The sequence below is a fragment of the Semicossyphus pulcher genome, unplaced genomic scaffold, assembly GCF_022749685.1.
Source record: "Semicossyphus pulcher isolate SPU_LCO1_2020_fin unplaced genomic scaffold, fSemPul1.0.p SCAF_4, whole genome shotgun sequence".
NCBI classification, from domain to species: domain Eukaryota; kingdom Metazoa; phylum Chordata; class Actinopteri; order Labriformes; family Labridae; genus Semicossyphus; species Semicossyphus pulcher.
In genome coordinates, this window is record NW_027211715.1 from 28,631,123 (window position 1) to 28,646,803 (window position 15,681).

The 15,681-nt window shown below is 41.6% G+C and overlaps 1 protein-coding gene across 1 annotated transcript in view; it reads left to right on the forward strand.

The window, feature by feature from the left end:
- Window positions 1–15,681, forward strand: part of LOC138607887 (ephrin type-B receptor 1-like) — a 106,150-nt gene that overhangs the window by 75,648 nt on the left and 14,821 nt on the right. Inside the window, exons 10-16 of the mRNA XM_069680544.1 lie at window positions 579–744; window positions 1,163–1,268; window positions 2,947–3,008; window positions 3,097–3,294; window positions 10,743–10,990; window positions 14,795–14,862; window positions 15,317–15,464. Of these exons, the coding sequence (XP_069536645.1) occupies window positions 579–744; window positions 1,163–1,268; window positions 2,947–3,008; window positions 3,097–3,294; window positions 10,743–10,990; window positions 14,795–14,862; window positions 15,317–15,464 (996 nt within the window). The remainder of the gene's footprint in view (window positions 1–578; window positions 745–1,162; window positions 1,269–2,946; window positions 3,009–3,096; window positions 3,295–10,742; window positions 10,991–14,794; window positions 14,863–15,316; window positions 15,465–15,681) is intronic.

A 15,681-nucleotide genomic window follows, 5' to 3' on the forward strand; every position in this document is an offset into this window, starting at 1 on the left:
AGAGAGGTCTGTGCGGATTATTCTCAGTAACTGGGACAATATTTCTGAAAAAATAACTCTTTTTGAAAATGTTATTTTGCTATGCTTTGCAACACAAATTACATTTCATTCCACTGGCTTGTATGGGGGTGAAGGGAGATATCTCAGTATAGACGGATTAAACCACATCAGTTATCAAGACTAGAGGATGAACCACCGGGGAGACGTTAGAAGATGACAGACGGACAATAATCAAGGGTCAGGAGCAGAAATAAACATGTTTGTGGGTTGAATTGTTCTTGTTCTCTGTTGAAAAGACAAAGAGTGTAATAAAGACTGTCTCAGCAGGATGTATTTAAACTCAAGATGTCACAGTTTCCGTCCTGCCAGCGAGTCTGTGCTGAGTCTAGAAACAGGGAATGTCTCAGTTTGGACCGGAGCTTTGGAGGAATCAATCTTGTCTTCGCTGAAGGCCAGAACTGAGCGCTAAATTTAGTCTCTGTCTCTCTCGGACTGTGACAGAAAGAAGAGTTGTAGTCTGTCTTGGATCTCTGGGAAACATATTCATCTGTCTCTCTCTTTCTCCTCCTCCTCTTCAGTCCCAGTCGTCGCTGCTGAACAGCTCAGTGGTGCAGAGCGAAACACCCAATGTTGTTCTGGAGGGGCTGAGGCCCGGGACCGGATACGTGGTCCAGGTGAGGGCCCGCACGGTGGCCGGCTTTGGAGCCTACAGCAAGGACATGCTCTTTCAAACACTCACTGATGGTAAGTGAGTGTGTGGGTGGAGTGTGTGGAGGTGTGTGTGTGTGTGGAGGTTGGGGTGTTATGATGGAGAGGAAAGAAAGTGCAGGACTGAGAGCGGGAATTTGATAGGTTGAGCGGGACTTAAAAATCTGGCTGTGAAGTAATTAAATTTTGCCCTACTTAGTGTGTGTGTGTGTGCGTGTGTGTGCGTGTGTGTGTGTGCTTGCAGTCATGTAAAATGAGCTCTGTAAATTATATTTTGTGTGTTTTAAAGAGAGAGAGAGAGAAACTGCTATAAAATGCTCAGTTGTGAGAATGTGAGAGTCCAAAAAAAGCTCTCCAAAAATATGAAAATAATACCTTCAATGTGTGTTTGTGTGCGTGTGTGTGTGTGTGCGCGCGTGTGTGTCTGTGTGTGCGTGTGTGTGTGTTTCTGCAGATGAGTATAAGTCAGAGCTGGGACAGCAGCTCTCCCTGATCGCAGGCTCTTTAGTGGGTGGAGTGTGTATCGTGTCATTGGTGGCTATCGCCATCATCTGTACCAGGTAATGCACACACACACATAAACACATTCTTACAAACACGCCCTATTTTACGCACCCACACACGCACATGTTAACTTAGTTCTCAATGAAGACATTTTATAGACATATCGTCACCTTTTCAGTATTTCGATCACAATGATTTAACACAATTTTTATTTGATTTTGGAAAGATGAAGCACCTATCGAACTTAGAAAAAATTAATATTAAATTAAATTAATTTGATATTGAATAATAATTACAACATTTTAAAAAGGATTATCTCTTTTTCATTGGAGATGAAAATAAGCTGCATGTGTGTGTGCTGCAGGTATGAAAATTAGCTTTAAGCTAACGCTACAGTACTATAATACACCAAATATTGTAAATGGTCCCTTTAGAAATAAAATAATTAAAGAAGTAAAATTATATAATGTATATATGTATATATATGTATAATATAATGTGACAGAGTTCAATGGGGTTCATTATTTCCATTTTTATAATCTGCGAGTGTAAACGCATGTACAGTATTTGAGTTTTCAATACATGTTTAAAGGTTTTATACAGTATCAGTGATAAAAAGTAGCGGTGGAAATCTTTAGAATTTTAATGTTTTTTTATTATTATTATATAACAATATTGCATATATAATTCACTATACATATAATAAACATATTTAACATTTTATATAGTTCACATATTTTTCCTTATTTCTTCATTCTTCGAGTCTGAGCAACTGCAACGCTCAAATGTCCCCCGGGGGAAAATCAGAAAAAAGTATTTCTGATTCTGATGATTTTTGCGGTGAAGATTCTCAAAATTAAACACAAAAATTATTAAATTATAAACTACTAGATTTACTTTTTAGGTAACACATACACAGCTACATACTTTATTTGAGGTTACATGAGGAGACCCGTGTTTCCAGTAAGAGTTAATGCATTCTACTTATATAGAGCTTTTCTAGTCTGCCGACAACTCCAGGCGCAACATGTCACACTCGCCCTTTTACACTCACATTTACTCATGGATGGCCTAAGTGCTAATCTTCAATCAGGATCTGTGGCTATCCACTTAAAGGATAATCCTTCGGGAGCATTTGGGGTTCAGTGTCTTGCCTCAACACGAGACTGTAGCAGTCAGGGATCGAATCCCAACCTTCCAATTGAGAGGCGACCGACTCTACCACTGAGCCTCAGCCGCCCCAGAGTGAGGTGATGTCTGGCTACATTTCAGAAGTGGCAGACAGAAAGACGGTTGGCGGGTAAAAATGTTCAGTGGCCTCAAAAAACTCAATTTCAGACTCTGTGAATGTTTTAGCTTTTGCTCCACGATGGTTTTAAAGTAGATCAGGACTCTAGGGACAATGTCTGTGACCCCATGACCTTCCAAAAATAGCAGGCGACAGACTCTCCTGTGTGAGGTATCAAGTGTCTGTCTTGAAAAGTCAAAATATTAAAGAGTGATTTTTGTTCTCAGATGAAAGCAGGAAACAAAAGCTGACGACACAGAACAGAATCGAGTCATCCTGTACTAATGAGATCCTGAAACTCTTTCCTGCTCTCACGCCGAGTGTTTTGACACTCAGGATGAATATTTATTTTACCTCAGCTCAGCTGAAGAGAAGACAACCAATTAGCATTTCTAACTTTTGTGGATAACATTTCTGTCTGCCCCGAAATCTCCCCCTGTCTGCAGGAGGAGGCAGCTGAAGGAGAGCGTGTACGGTGACAAGCTGCAGCAGTACAACACAGGAGGAGGTGCGACCGGCTCTGAAACTTTAAATAAGCTCCAAATTTAAATATTCACACCAAACTTCTCAAAAAAACTTTCTAATCTTCTCCTCAGAGGTGACTCTCAGGCCGGACATGTTCAGCGGGCCGACCCCGACGGTGACCTTTCCCACCCTGTCAGAAGGTCACAGTTCACCAGGGGTCAAGATCTACATCGACCCCTTCACCTACGAGGACCCCAACGAGGCTGTGAGGGAGTTTGCAAAGGAAATTGACCCCTCTTGTGTCAAAATAGAGGAAGTCATTGGATCAGGTAGAGATTTTTACAGACTGTCTGTGACTCTTGGCTTGCTCTTCCTCTCTCTCACGTGGTTTCTGTAAGAGATAACTAAACAAATACCTACAATGAAAATACATGATTATTTAAATGTAACACATATCATTTGAAGGTAGAATCTCAGTTTTGTTCTCTTTGGCGGCACCTTTGGCGAAAAACGGTAATTGCGGGAGCACACTTCCCAGATATCCAGACAGTGTTGCATGTGTGACGTCCACGGTCGGCTCCGGTTGTAACTCTTGATTTTCCTGGCTGACGGTCGCTTTCCTTTTCAGACTGTTTGCCTTCAACTGAGCGTCGAGTTTGTTTCTTTTTCTTTGGATTTTCACTTATTTTTGAAGTTGTATCTGTAGTTATCGATCTTTTCTTTGTTTGTTCAGCCACAGTAGATCACTGTTTACTCGCAACACTTGCAAAGAGCGGAAAAGCAGCCGCTTAGCTCCGCCTACCCTCTCTGGCAGACCAACCACTGCTGGGTGATGGAAAACGCGTCACTAACTGGCCGCTGCTTGTGATTTGTTCCATGAAAGTCGCACCAGACACCCAGTCTGTAATACCGCAAATGCAAAGGCTTTCATCAGTGGGCCATCAGCTCAATCACCATTGTGTTACCTCATTCAGCGATATATAGTGACTAAACAGACATTTATTTAACACTTTAAAGTGTAAAACTAATGTGGGTTACATCAACATGTGTCAAATATTACTTTTTGTATTTGTACAAGAGCTTAAGTTTAAGGATAAGACAAAATAAAAATCACAGTCCTTGTTTTTATCTACTTTAAACTACTCTGTCCTTTAATGAGATCAGCTGTCACTTCAAACAGCAGATACACATACAGTAAACTAACCAAACTACTCAACTGTGCCACGCTGTTGTGTCGATGAGAAAGATCTGGAAACGAGCAACACCAATTTATTATTTTGCTTTATTTCTTTCCTTTGAAGTCGGCAGAGATGTTTTATTCATGCAGAAAACTTTCACAGGAATAAATTAAAAACTGTCCTCATGCATTCTCTTTGGCTATCTGAGCTCGAGCTGCAAAATACGCTGTGATGTTTGGCAAATAGAGAAAGTTGGATGTGAAATGGAGTCCCAGAGCATCCTCTGAGCAGATCTTTTTTTTGCATTTGGATTGAAAGAGGTAAAAAGATGGAGACAGGAAACTAAAAATGAATAAAACTTAACAGTTGCTTAGATCAAATGCATCATTATACCACTTATCCCTCAGTGCTGAACGATGCAATAAGCATCCACTTTAGCTTTATTGTTCCCAAGGACATCCAAATCAAGTGACACAGAACAGGGACATTTTTTTAGCGCAGTATAAATAGAAACTTTCATACATAAAACATGAAATAGAAATATGTAAAAGAGATGCTAAAAGCCGCCACACAAGGCCATAAATATGTTCACAAAATGCAGCGATCATCCAGCGGTAGGACAACATGAAACCAGCAGTACAACCTGCCATTACTATCCAACCCTGCCATCATTTGTAGACGTACATGTGTTAGCAGAAACGGGCATTTGGGTATCAAAACTTAGTATATCATTTGCTTAATGCTTAGAAGAAATATTGGGAATACGAAACACTGAAAAATAACCCCACATTAACAGTAAATGTAGTAACAGTAACGATCATAAGCAATACAAAAATAGTTTCCTGGCTGTCATGGCAACTTAAAATTCACACTTAGGTGAGCTATCAGTTACCAGCGTACCTAAACCAGCTGAAGTCCGCTGTCGTGAAGTAAATCTTTTACGCTTGGCGACAGCTCTGTGAAATTCTGCGGGGTGTTCCTGTGTCGTTCCCTCGTTTAGCGATGGAGAATGGGTTTGCCTTGGGCGTTAACCACTGCATATGGGGCTGGGGCTGCTGCTTGGCTGACGCCGTCCATGGATTAAATTGGAACATAAATTAGTAGTGCTAATAAATGAAGCTAGCTAACATCAGTGACTGAATAACTACAGGCTTATTTATTAGAACCATGTGTTTTAATTGCATTTTTACTTTGGCTAATCCCACCTGCAGCATTGCTATCAGAGCCACCCGGAGGCTGCACTGAGGACGCACTAGCAGTAATGCTAGCAACGGCGTTAGCATCAGCCACTTGTCCGTTAGCTTATCGGTACTTTCGGTACTGACCAATCACGTTCCGGTACCAAAAAATACCTGTTCTCATTACCTATCCCTACTTACGTGTGAAGTTTTTACTTGTTTTCTCAATGTCTGCGAGCATTGCAAGTTAACAGTTACTACGGTTAAAAAAAGGAAGGATTGATAACTACTACAATTTAACAGATCATTGCAAAAAAGGGCAGTAGATGAAGAATCAAAAGGGGTCAAAGTGCAAATCTTTTGCCCTGCAGACTCCTAACAGTGTGATCTTCCAATGGTTAATCTGGATGATCTTTGTTTGGAGTTGGAGGAATGTTTTCTTGTGAAAACTTTTTTCTTTGTTTGGAACCGAAACCAAAGGAATCCAAATGGCCGAGGCGCTCTGGGTGATAAAGGTCATGAACCAGATTCAGACCCTCACCGCTGAGAGCGTGTGCTTTTGGCTCTGGTCTGTTGAGCCACTCTGAGAGGCTTTCCATAATCCCTCCGTTTCTCACTTTATTCCTCTCCGGAGAAGGTTTCTCACCTCAGCCAGAGGTGACAGAGGAGGGATGAAAACGATGGGGAGGGAGAGAAAAATATGAGCCTGTGTGATTGAGATGTGGCCGGACTTTGAGCCCTTAAACGGCAAATCTCTCCCGTTCTGCTTTGACAGAGAGTGAAAACGTTTCCACAGCTTTAACCCCCTTTTCTCCGACTTTCTCTTCTTGTTTTTCTTTCTCTATTTCTTTCACACTTCCCCCTGTCTTCATCTTGCTCTGTGATTCAGCCCCTCTGGAGTTTTACAGTTTGTTTGCGCATAGAGAGATGCTAAAACAAAGAACCAAAGGGGAAAAAGGAAGAACAACAGATTTAGGAGGGAAGATAAAAGAAGAAAGCACCCTAAGGAGACTGTAAAAATATCTCACCTCGCTCTCTCTTCCTCTCCCTCTGTGAAAACACCCCTTGCTTTTTCCTCTCTCACTCGCACTGTAAGAAATGTCATTCATAAAAAGCATTTCATGCGACTAAAGACGGCATTTAAGAACACAAACAATGAATGTGTCTTCTCCTCTCTTACCTTTATTTCATCTCTCCATTCATCCTTTCATACTGTCTTTTCTCTTATTATCATCAATGCCCACTTTCCATCCATCACTCTTTCCTTTCTACACCCGCCATCTCTCCTTCCTTCCACTGTCCTTCTTTCTTTGCCCTCCATCCATCTCTCCTTCGCCTGGTTTACAGCGGTGACAGCAGATAGTTTTTAATGAGCAGTGAGATGTGGAGCAGAGATCACAGCGAGACAGGACGACACAGCCTGTCATCCAATTCCCATCACTCATCCATTATTCACGCACTGATTTTTATCTCAGGAATGAGGACTTTTATTTTGAAGTGATATTCAATTTTCGTGTCCCCAGGCATCACACGGCTGCATTTATTTTGACAGAAGACATCTGTGTCTCCATCACTGGAAGGAGATTTTCTGTACATTGAACAAGTTCCAAGATGTTGAGGTTAAAAAGAGTTTATATTCTTCACATTGTCACATCTTAAACTGATTCAGATATCGACTTAGCGACGCATAAAGAAAGACATATGAACAAGATAACCTGCGGGTACGTTTAATTCACACATTTTCTGACATCCACAAAACTGTGTGCATCAGCTGAGCACAGAGGAGACAGAAAACTCCAGTACTGTACTCGTATTAAGTGCAGTTTCTTTATACTGTAAGATCAGGTAAGATAAGACAAGATGAGATAAAATAAAATATATTTAATTGTCCCAGAGGGGAAATTTGCTTTGGGCAAAAGTGCAACAATACAGTTCAGTGCAACATAAAACAAACGCAGCAACCTAACTGTAGCAGCAATGCAAACAAATCAAGTACACCATGAAAAATTCAGTAAGCATAAAACTTTAAGATTCTAAGGAAACTAAAAAAGAAAATGTAAACAACTACAACTACTGGACAAACTAAACTCATACCCACTATGTCTGCCTGAACCTGGGTGTCACAGCGACCAGCTAACCTTTAAGGTTCATGTGGCCTCGATTGCTCGGTCATGTCGATTTGCCCTGCACAACATCAGGAAGATCAGACCCTACCTTTCAGAGCATGCAACACAACTGCTGCTACAGGCTCTCGTGATATCACGCGTTGATTACTGCAGCACCCTACTGGCAGGCCCTTCCTGCATTCACATTCACATCTCTGCAGATGATCCAGAACGCAGCAGCGCGACTGGTCTTCAATCAACCCAAAACGGCACATATCCCTCCACTGGCTCCCAGTTGCCGCTTGCATCAAATTCAAACCCTGTCGCTCGCTTACAAAGCCTACCTGATCGCCCTCATCCAGGTCTACACTCCGTCCCGCCCACTACGCTCTGCCAATGAAAGGCGCCTGGTACTCCCATCACAACAGGGCCCTAAGTCGCTAACTAGACGTCGCTTTGGACAAAAGCGTCTGCTAAATGAAATTGTAACATTGTAACAACAAAAAAAAGTTGACATAAACAATCAATGTGCATGGGACTGGATCAGCAGGGGTCAGGTTTGGCTTGTTGTTTGTTCAGCAGGGTGACAGCAGATTCAGACAAATAATACAAAATACACTCAAATGAATGGATAAAAAAAATGTTTTTGCAGGCCAGCATCGCAACACGGCCCAACTACCCCTAAAGACTACCAAGGGGCCTGCAGGAGAAACTGAGTATCATAAAATAAGATTATTTTTGCACAGGAATGCATTTTAGATACTGCATGGACCAGTGCTCCTAAAAGATGATTCACTTTTAACTGCACGGCATAAAATGTTAATTTAGTACAAAATAACTGTTTGTAGTATTTAATTAATGTTAAATAAAAGTTTACCACTGTTGGGTCTAAACGCTGCTTTATGGAACATGAAAAAGGTTGATTTAAAAAACAAAGATATCGATGGTTAATTCATAAACACCATCAGTAATACTTTGGATGACATTGGTGCATCACAGGGTGCTGGTTTAGCTCATTCAGTAGAGCAGGCGCCCCATATACGAAGGCTAAGTTCTTGCTGCATCAGCCGCTGGTTTGACTCCGACCTCGGCCCTTTGTTGAAAAAATAATAACTTGTAACACACCAATTCTACACACAATGGTGAGTGAACAAGTGAACTTGTGCCATGGACTACTAACAAAAAAAGTAGTTGTATTATGCGTCATCAGAAGTGCTTGTTGGATGGTCAAAGAGTTTTGTAACCCTGCATTAATTTTAATCCTGACAGTATTTCTGTCACTTTTAATGTGAACAATAGAGTGCAGCAATATCAGGCCTTCAAGGAGAGACTGTCTGAAAACAGTGGTCTCCATATTTATTACTTGGCTTTACTGAATCCTCGATTCTTAGAAAAATCAAAATAAAAGAAGACAGTCAAAGTGATCCCAACCTGGAACAAAGTGTTCACTATGGCAGGAATCCTTAATCATGTGCTGTAGTGATTCGTGCAGTATGGCTCACTTTGTCTCACCTCACCATACATGGACATTTTCAGTTTAATGAGTTATAAGGCCAGTTCTGATCAATGATTCGCAACACGACAAAACAGTTTTAGAATGTTGCAGAGAAAAATGCAGCGGTGTGAACTGGTTAGTTGCAGAGCGTCCGAAGTGCTTTCCTGGAGTTGCAAAAGATTTGACTTGTCAAATCTCCAAATGCAGTTTTAGAACGGAATGATGTCGCTATTTCACTTCAGCCAATCAGGAAAGATAAGCCAAGATAATCCTTTATTGATACCCACGGGAAAGTTGCAGCACTGCAAAGACAACATAGCAAGTCAGTAAATAGAGTATAAAAATGAAAATAGATAAGAAAAATAAATACATAGACATATGAGGTATACAACTGTTATACAAGTAGGAGTAAGTGACAAGTTAAAGTGACAGTGATGGGATAATGTGACATGGTATGCAGGATGAGATAATACAGTATGGTGTGAGCTCTAAGGTTTATGATATGGTACAATATAAGGTGCAGTATAAAAGTGTGTAAGTAATATAACGGTAAAAATTGCAATTATAGTATAATATAGTGTAGTGTAATATAATATAGTAGGCACCCTGTAGCCGACTCCAGATCCTCTCTTTCTGTCTTTGCCGTTAATTAATCAATGTTACAGCTAACGTTGCGAGCACGCCACTGTCATTCTTCATTCTTCATTTTTATATAAAGATAACAGAAATCCAGCTAGTTAATTCGTGTAACCTAATACTAACGTTATTAACTAACGTTATAGTATTAACGCAGAAGTAGAGGGGTATCTCAGTGCGTCGTTGCTATGGAGACGGTCAGCTGCGCCTTTGATGTGAACGGCCCGGTTTTAGAATGTTCACGATCAGGTGTCAGGGGATTCTTTTAGCAGTTGCATCCAGTCTCGTTGCGAATCATTGATCTGAACCGGCCATTAGAGATAAGTGAGCTAATGTTAAGAAGGACACAGAGTCTACCTTTGCGATTGACCCTGTTCCAGTCATAGGGTGAAAGAATCTGATGCGACAGAGCACGTGCAGAGGTAGAAAAAGCTTTGGCCTGAAAGACAAATGAAACTGCAGGCAGGGATTGAACCTGTGCCCTGTGTGTTTTCAGTCAGTGTGTCTCTTTATCCCTGAGGTCACCTGGCTGCCTTTCTTTAAAACCATAAGATGAAAGTTTAGGTGTGGTGTGCAAAGCCAAGTACCTCAGCAAAAACAATGGCACTGTCATTTTTATCCTGTTTTCCACCTCTGCTGCAAACCTCTCTCACCCCACAGAGGAGCGATTGAGGGGATTCAATCTTTGTTGTTCTTGCAGTCTGCAAAAATACCATCGATGTGCCCGCGACCTCAATCTGCTCGGGCAGAGACCATCAGTGTGAGAGTGAGGGTGCAGAGGGCAGCTCCCACGACAGAGAGGGTGTTTATGTGTTTAACACTCGGCCCTCTCGCTGCTGCCCCGAACACCTGCTGCAAAGAACAATATGCTCCGTCTCGTTTCATCGCTGCAGGATTTTTATAAAGTATTGTTGGCAAATGCTTCGAACTTCAGCCCCCCTGATTTCACAAGTGACCCATTTTTCATCATAAAAAGTGATTAATATATAATTTCTCATTAGCCTCTTTTATTATGTAATAATTATGTAAGTGCCTTGAAATCAAAGGAGCACTGAAAAAACAACCATCCCCAACAGTGCACTTGTTTTCCCCCTGCTGAGTCACACACTGTTTTCCAAAGAGCCTCAGATGTGTACTGTACCCTCTCATTTCAACTGGCTGCTTTAATGATTTGTCTTTCTGCAGGTGAGTTCGGGGAGGTGTACAAAGGTTGGCTGAAGCCTGTCGGGAAAAAAGAGATTCCTGTTGCCATCAAGACCCTGAAGGTCGGCTACTCCGAGCGGCAGAGGAGGGACTTCCTGTCCGAGGCGTCGATCATGGGCCAGTTTGACCAGCCAAACATCATCAGACTGGAGGGCGTGGTCACCAAGAGCAGGCCGACGATGATCATCACGGAGTTCATGGAGAACGGAGCGCTCGACTCGTTTCTCAGGGTAAATAAAGTTTACACACAAATGCATATTTATCTATTTCAACAGTGTACTGTTATAAGCAGTTCATATGACATCAATCTCGGATCCTATCGGCTATAGTTTGACGACGATACAGCCTCTGGGGATCACAGTGAACATGCTGGTTTAGCTCAGCTGGTAGAGAAGGCGCCCCATGTATAGAGGCTAGTCCTCGACACCTTGATCGCAGGCTTGACTCCTGGTCTGCCGATCATTTGGTGCATGTCATTCCCCACTGTCTCCTCCCAACATTTCCTGTCTCTCTTCAGCTGTCCAATTGAATAAAGGCCAAAAAAATAAAAGATCTTGGAAACAAAAGACTTCCTTTTCCTCCTGCTGCATTGTTCAAAGAAAAAGAAACCGTTTTTCTTGTGATTTCCTAAATTAACGGGTCTTACCTTTGCCGAAATTTCAACATCATGATGCAGGTTAGTATAAAGTAAAATCAAAGCTTTGTCAGGTCTGTCCTCAAGAGGAGCAGAACACGACTTCAAAAATGCTCGTTTGTTGAACGGAGGTCGGATTGATCATTTCTGATGCATTCAAGGAAGTTGGGAAATCTGAACGCTGAGCGCCTTTCGTGACACAGCGTCGAGGGAATTTATCTCAAGTTGAATTTTTGATCTGGAACAGATTGTAAGCTGAACATGCTGCAGATGTCTGTTCAAAGAGATTAATAAGAAGGTAAAACGTTGTCACATGACGCTGATGGGAGACGGGATTTCTATACATACGCCACAGCCTGCTGATACGTGATTGGTCAACATTACTCGGACTACAAGTGTAGTTCAAACAGAAACCAGAACACTTTCCGTCTCTAAGATCCACGTCCCTGCCTAAAGGAGTCTACATTTCTACGTAGAATAGAGATTAATATAACATTCAAGAAGGAATTATCCACCTACGCTACAAAAGATAAGTGTAAATGTGTCCCAGAAGACTGTAGCAAGTGAACTGAGCTATTGAATATCTATTTATCTTGGTGATCATTTATATTTAGCACCATCCACTGCGTTCACAGGCTAAGAAGCATTTTAAAACCAGTGTAAACAGCATCATAAACACCCAAACAGAAAAACAGGCGCGGGGAGGATTGGGAGACTTCCAAAAAACAAAATACAGCAACGACCTCCTGCTCCTCCGTTTCTCCTCACTTTTCCTTCCTGAGCTCTTTCCTCCTCATCCTGCCCGTCTGTCTGTCTTTCCGTCCGTCCGTCTGTCAGTCCGTCCGTGTCTTTGATCCTGCCCTCCTTTCGAGGCGCCTCTAAAGACAGAAAGAGAAACTCTTTGATGTTTGGTTCTCACAGCGTGACCCCTTTTGACTCAGAAATCATCCGCTGACTCATGCACACGCACACACACACACACACACACACACACACACACACACAGACAACACAGAATGATCGATCTCACTGTGCTGCTGTCCTAGCGTGACCATCTTGCAGCCCAGGACCCAGAGGATCAATGTATGCGTGTGTGTGTGTGTGTGTGTGTGTGTGTGTGTGCACCTAGAAGAAGGTTTAGCCTGCAGAGGATTAGGCTAGAGGAGCATCAAAGGCGCAGTTTGATGCACAAAGTGAATTAATAGACACACACACACACACCTTCGACTGCAACCATGTCAGCCGGGACGTCAGTGATGTTTTATAAGAGACAGAGACGGTCTGGCCCGAAGGTGAAAGAGTAAAATAGCAAGAAGTAAGGTTGTGTAGGGCTTCAGCAACATGTCTCGTAACAACAACAAGCCTCCTGATCCCAGATAATACCTGGCTTGCTACTTATTTATGACATGCTACGGAAGCCTGAAGCGGACATGAATACCTACATTTTATTGACTCTGTTTTTCCCGTGATAACGAGTCATTTCAGGTTGTTTTCTCGTTATCTGGAGATTCCCCGAGAGTTGCAAAAGCATGAAACAAACATAGTTAAAGGCCTAACGTACCTCGTCAGTGTGGGCAATGGCAGCACGGCATGTCCTGCTCTGTAATATCACAGTCACCAGCCTGTTATGTTTTCTAGATCGCCAGAGAATGATCCCGTTATCACAAGCTTCGTAATCTCGAGATAACGAGAAAAATAAGACAAGATCTCGAGAAAACAACAGGAAATGAGTTATCGGGGGAAAACGGAGTAAATGACATGTATGGATGCATGTCCGAGTAGTGCCTCTGTCATACTCAACTCTTGCTTGGAGATATTTACAAAAATGTGGATTAAAATCTCCTCCTAATAATCAGATTTACATATTTCATATGTTATTTAATAACAGTATTCATAATTATACAGTATATATTGTATTTAATATATCTACTATCATATACTGTACATCTTTAAGACAGTGTGAGCTTGTTGGTGAATACTGGAAAAGACCCTCCTAATGCAGAGTCAGTCCATATTTATTATTCCAGCTTAAAGTCGAGGTGAAATGAAAAATGTCATTTTAATCCTTTTAGATCACATCCCCGGTAATATTGTGCAACTATTTGACAATATAGGCCAAAAACATACAGAAAATCCATTTCTTCGTATTCTTATATCAAAATCCGATCATTTTTTCTTCCGGTAAAAATAAATTTCAGTCGTGCTTACGTAAGTTAGCACCAAACAATTTCAACCAATCAATCTGCAACATTTAGCCGCAGAGCACCAAGAACGCTCGGTCAGTTAGCTAGCTACTGCGCTGTGGAGAACGTCTGTCTACGCCCACTTCTCAACGATCAAATCAAATCCCTCTAATGATATGTCCCGCCTGCACGTCCTGTTTCACTCGGAAATACGTCACGATACGGAAGCTAGATACTCTCGAAATGCCGTTTCAGCTCGACTTTAAAACAACTTATGTATCTTTAGATCATTATAAAATGAGTCTAATTTATTATATGTATAATAATTTGTCGTTATCATTTATTTCTTATTGTCATTTATCTCTTTTTGTATTCTTTTCAAATGATGCTGGTTTAGTTGATTATTTTCTTGCGTTTTCTGTTATTGTTTGTTTTTCACCTTAACTTGAGGGGAGGTTCACTGTATACGCCTGTGGCTTCGTGACCTCTCCTCTTACTTCTTCTAATATTTGGATTTTCATACAGTATTGTGTGTGCAAATAAATAAATAAATAAAGGAGTTCAATATACTTGAAGGAAGAAAGATGTTCAACCATGATTTAAGGCAAAGTGTTTACAGCAGTTTTAAACGGCCGCACTGGAACAAAAAGAGGCAGCTGTCATGGCGACCACCTGCCTGTATCACGCTGCCTCAGCTGACTCTGTCTGCGTCTCTGTTGTCTGGACTTAAAGATGTTTACACACTTTCAGACACTCTTCTCAAAGGCATTCATCAAAGAATTTCTTCAGGAAACAAATCATTTGATCTTTCTTTTGACAATATAAAATCCTCTTCATGCAACACACACATGAAACGTATAAGCAAGAGTTACATTTGGAACACAGAGTGAACCTGAACCCCGGAACAAGGGCCATTTAACATGAAATATAATCACCTTAATGGTTAAGAAGAAGTTAAAAATACATTTCTACAACAGCAAAGATCAAACTGAATAATGTTAATCAAATCACAGCCGTATTTTGTCACACATAACTGTCATCTGGTTTGAAAAAAGGTACCTTTGTTACCTTCAGAAGATGTTTATTATCGCTCCTGTTATGATGTTTTATGTGAGATACCGACACATCTCTTTTTACCCGCTCGACTGAATAACAAATGTGAAAAAAGCCTGATAAAGAAAATATAAATAATCTTGTCATGGTTTGTGGTTTTGCAGCAAAATGACGGGCAGTTCCCTGTGATCCAGCTGGTCGGTATGCTGAGGGGAATCGCATCTGGGATGAGGTACACACACACACACACACACACACACACACACACACACACACACACACGCACGCACACACGCACACACGCACACACGCACAGTCACGAAAACCACACAAGCACACACACAAACACCTGCAAGAGAAATCCACTATTATTTATACCATAAAGAGGAACGTTTTTCAGGGATCAATCATGTAACAATACCAGTTCTAACGCAAGTTGATTTCATGCACACACAAAAACACACACACTAGATCCCATCTGTGTTTTATGGCAGGTATGACTGTGATAACACACAAACATGAACACAAGCATTAAATCCCATTCCTATTCTGGCAGTGACACACACACACACACACACACACCCTGATTCACACACACACTAAATCCCATTACCTTTTTATGGTAGCCCAGGTAGCTGGCGGAGGATAACACACACCTTCACACAATAAATCCCTTCATGTTGCAGGTACCTGGCAGAGATGAGTTATGTTCACCGGGACCTGGCTGCGCGGAACATCTTGGTGAACAGTAACTTGGTGTGTAAGGTGTCCGACTTTGGCTTATCCCGCTACCTGGAGGAGGACACGTCTGACCCCACCTACACCAGCTCACTGGTGAGAACACACCCACTCACACGGGCAACATGCATGACTTGTGGTTTGGTGCTCAATAAAAAAATGGACGTGTTAAAAAGCATGCAGAGGAGCATTAATGTCAACTTACAATGGATGGTGATGACCCACGGGGAGCAAAACAAATCCAGTGTGTATTCCTCCACTGACATGCACCATAATCTCTTCTTATTTACAAGCAACTTTAAACACACAGCTC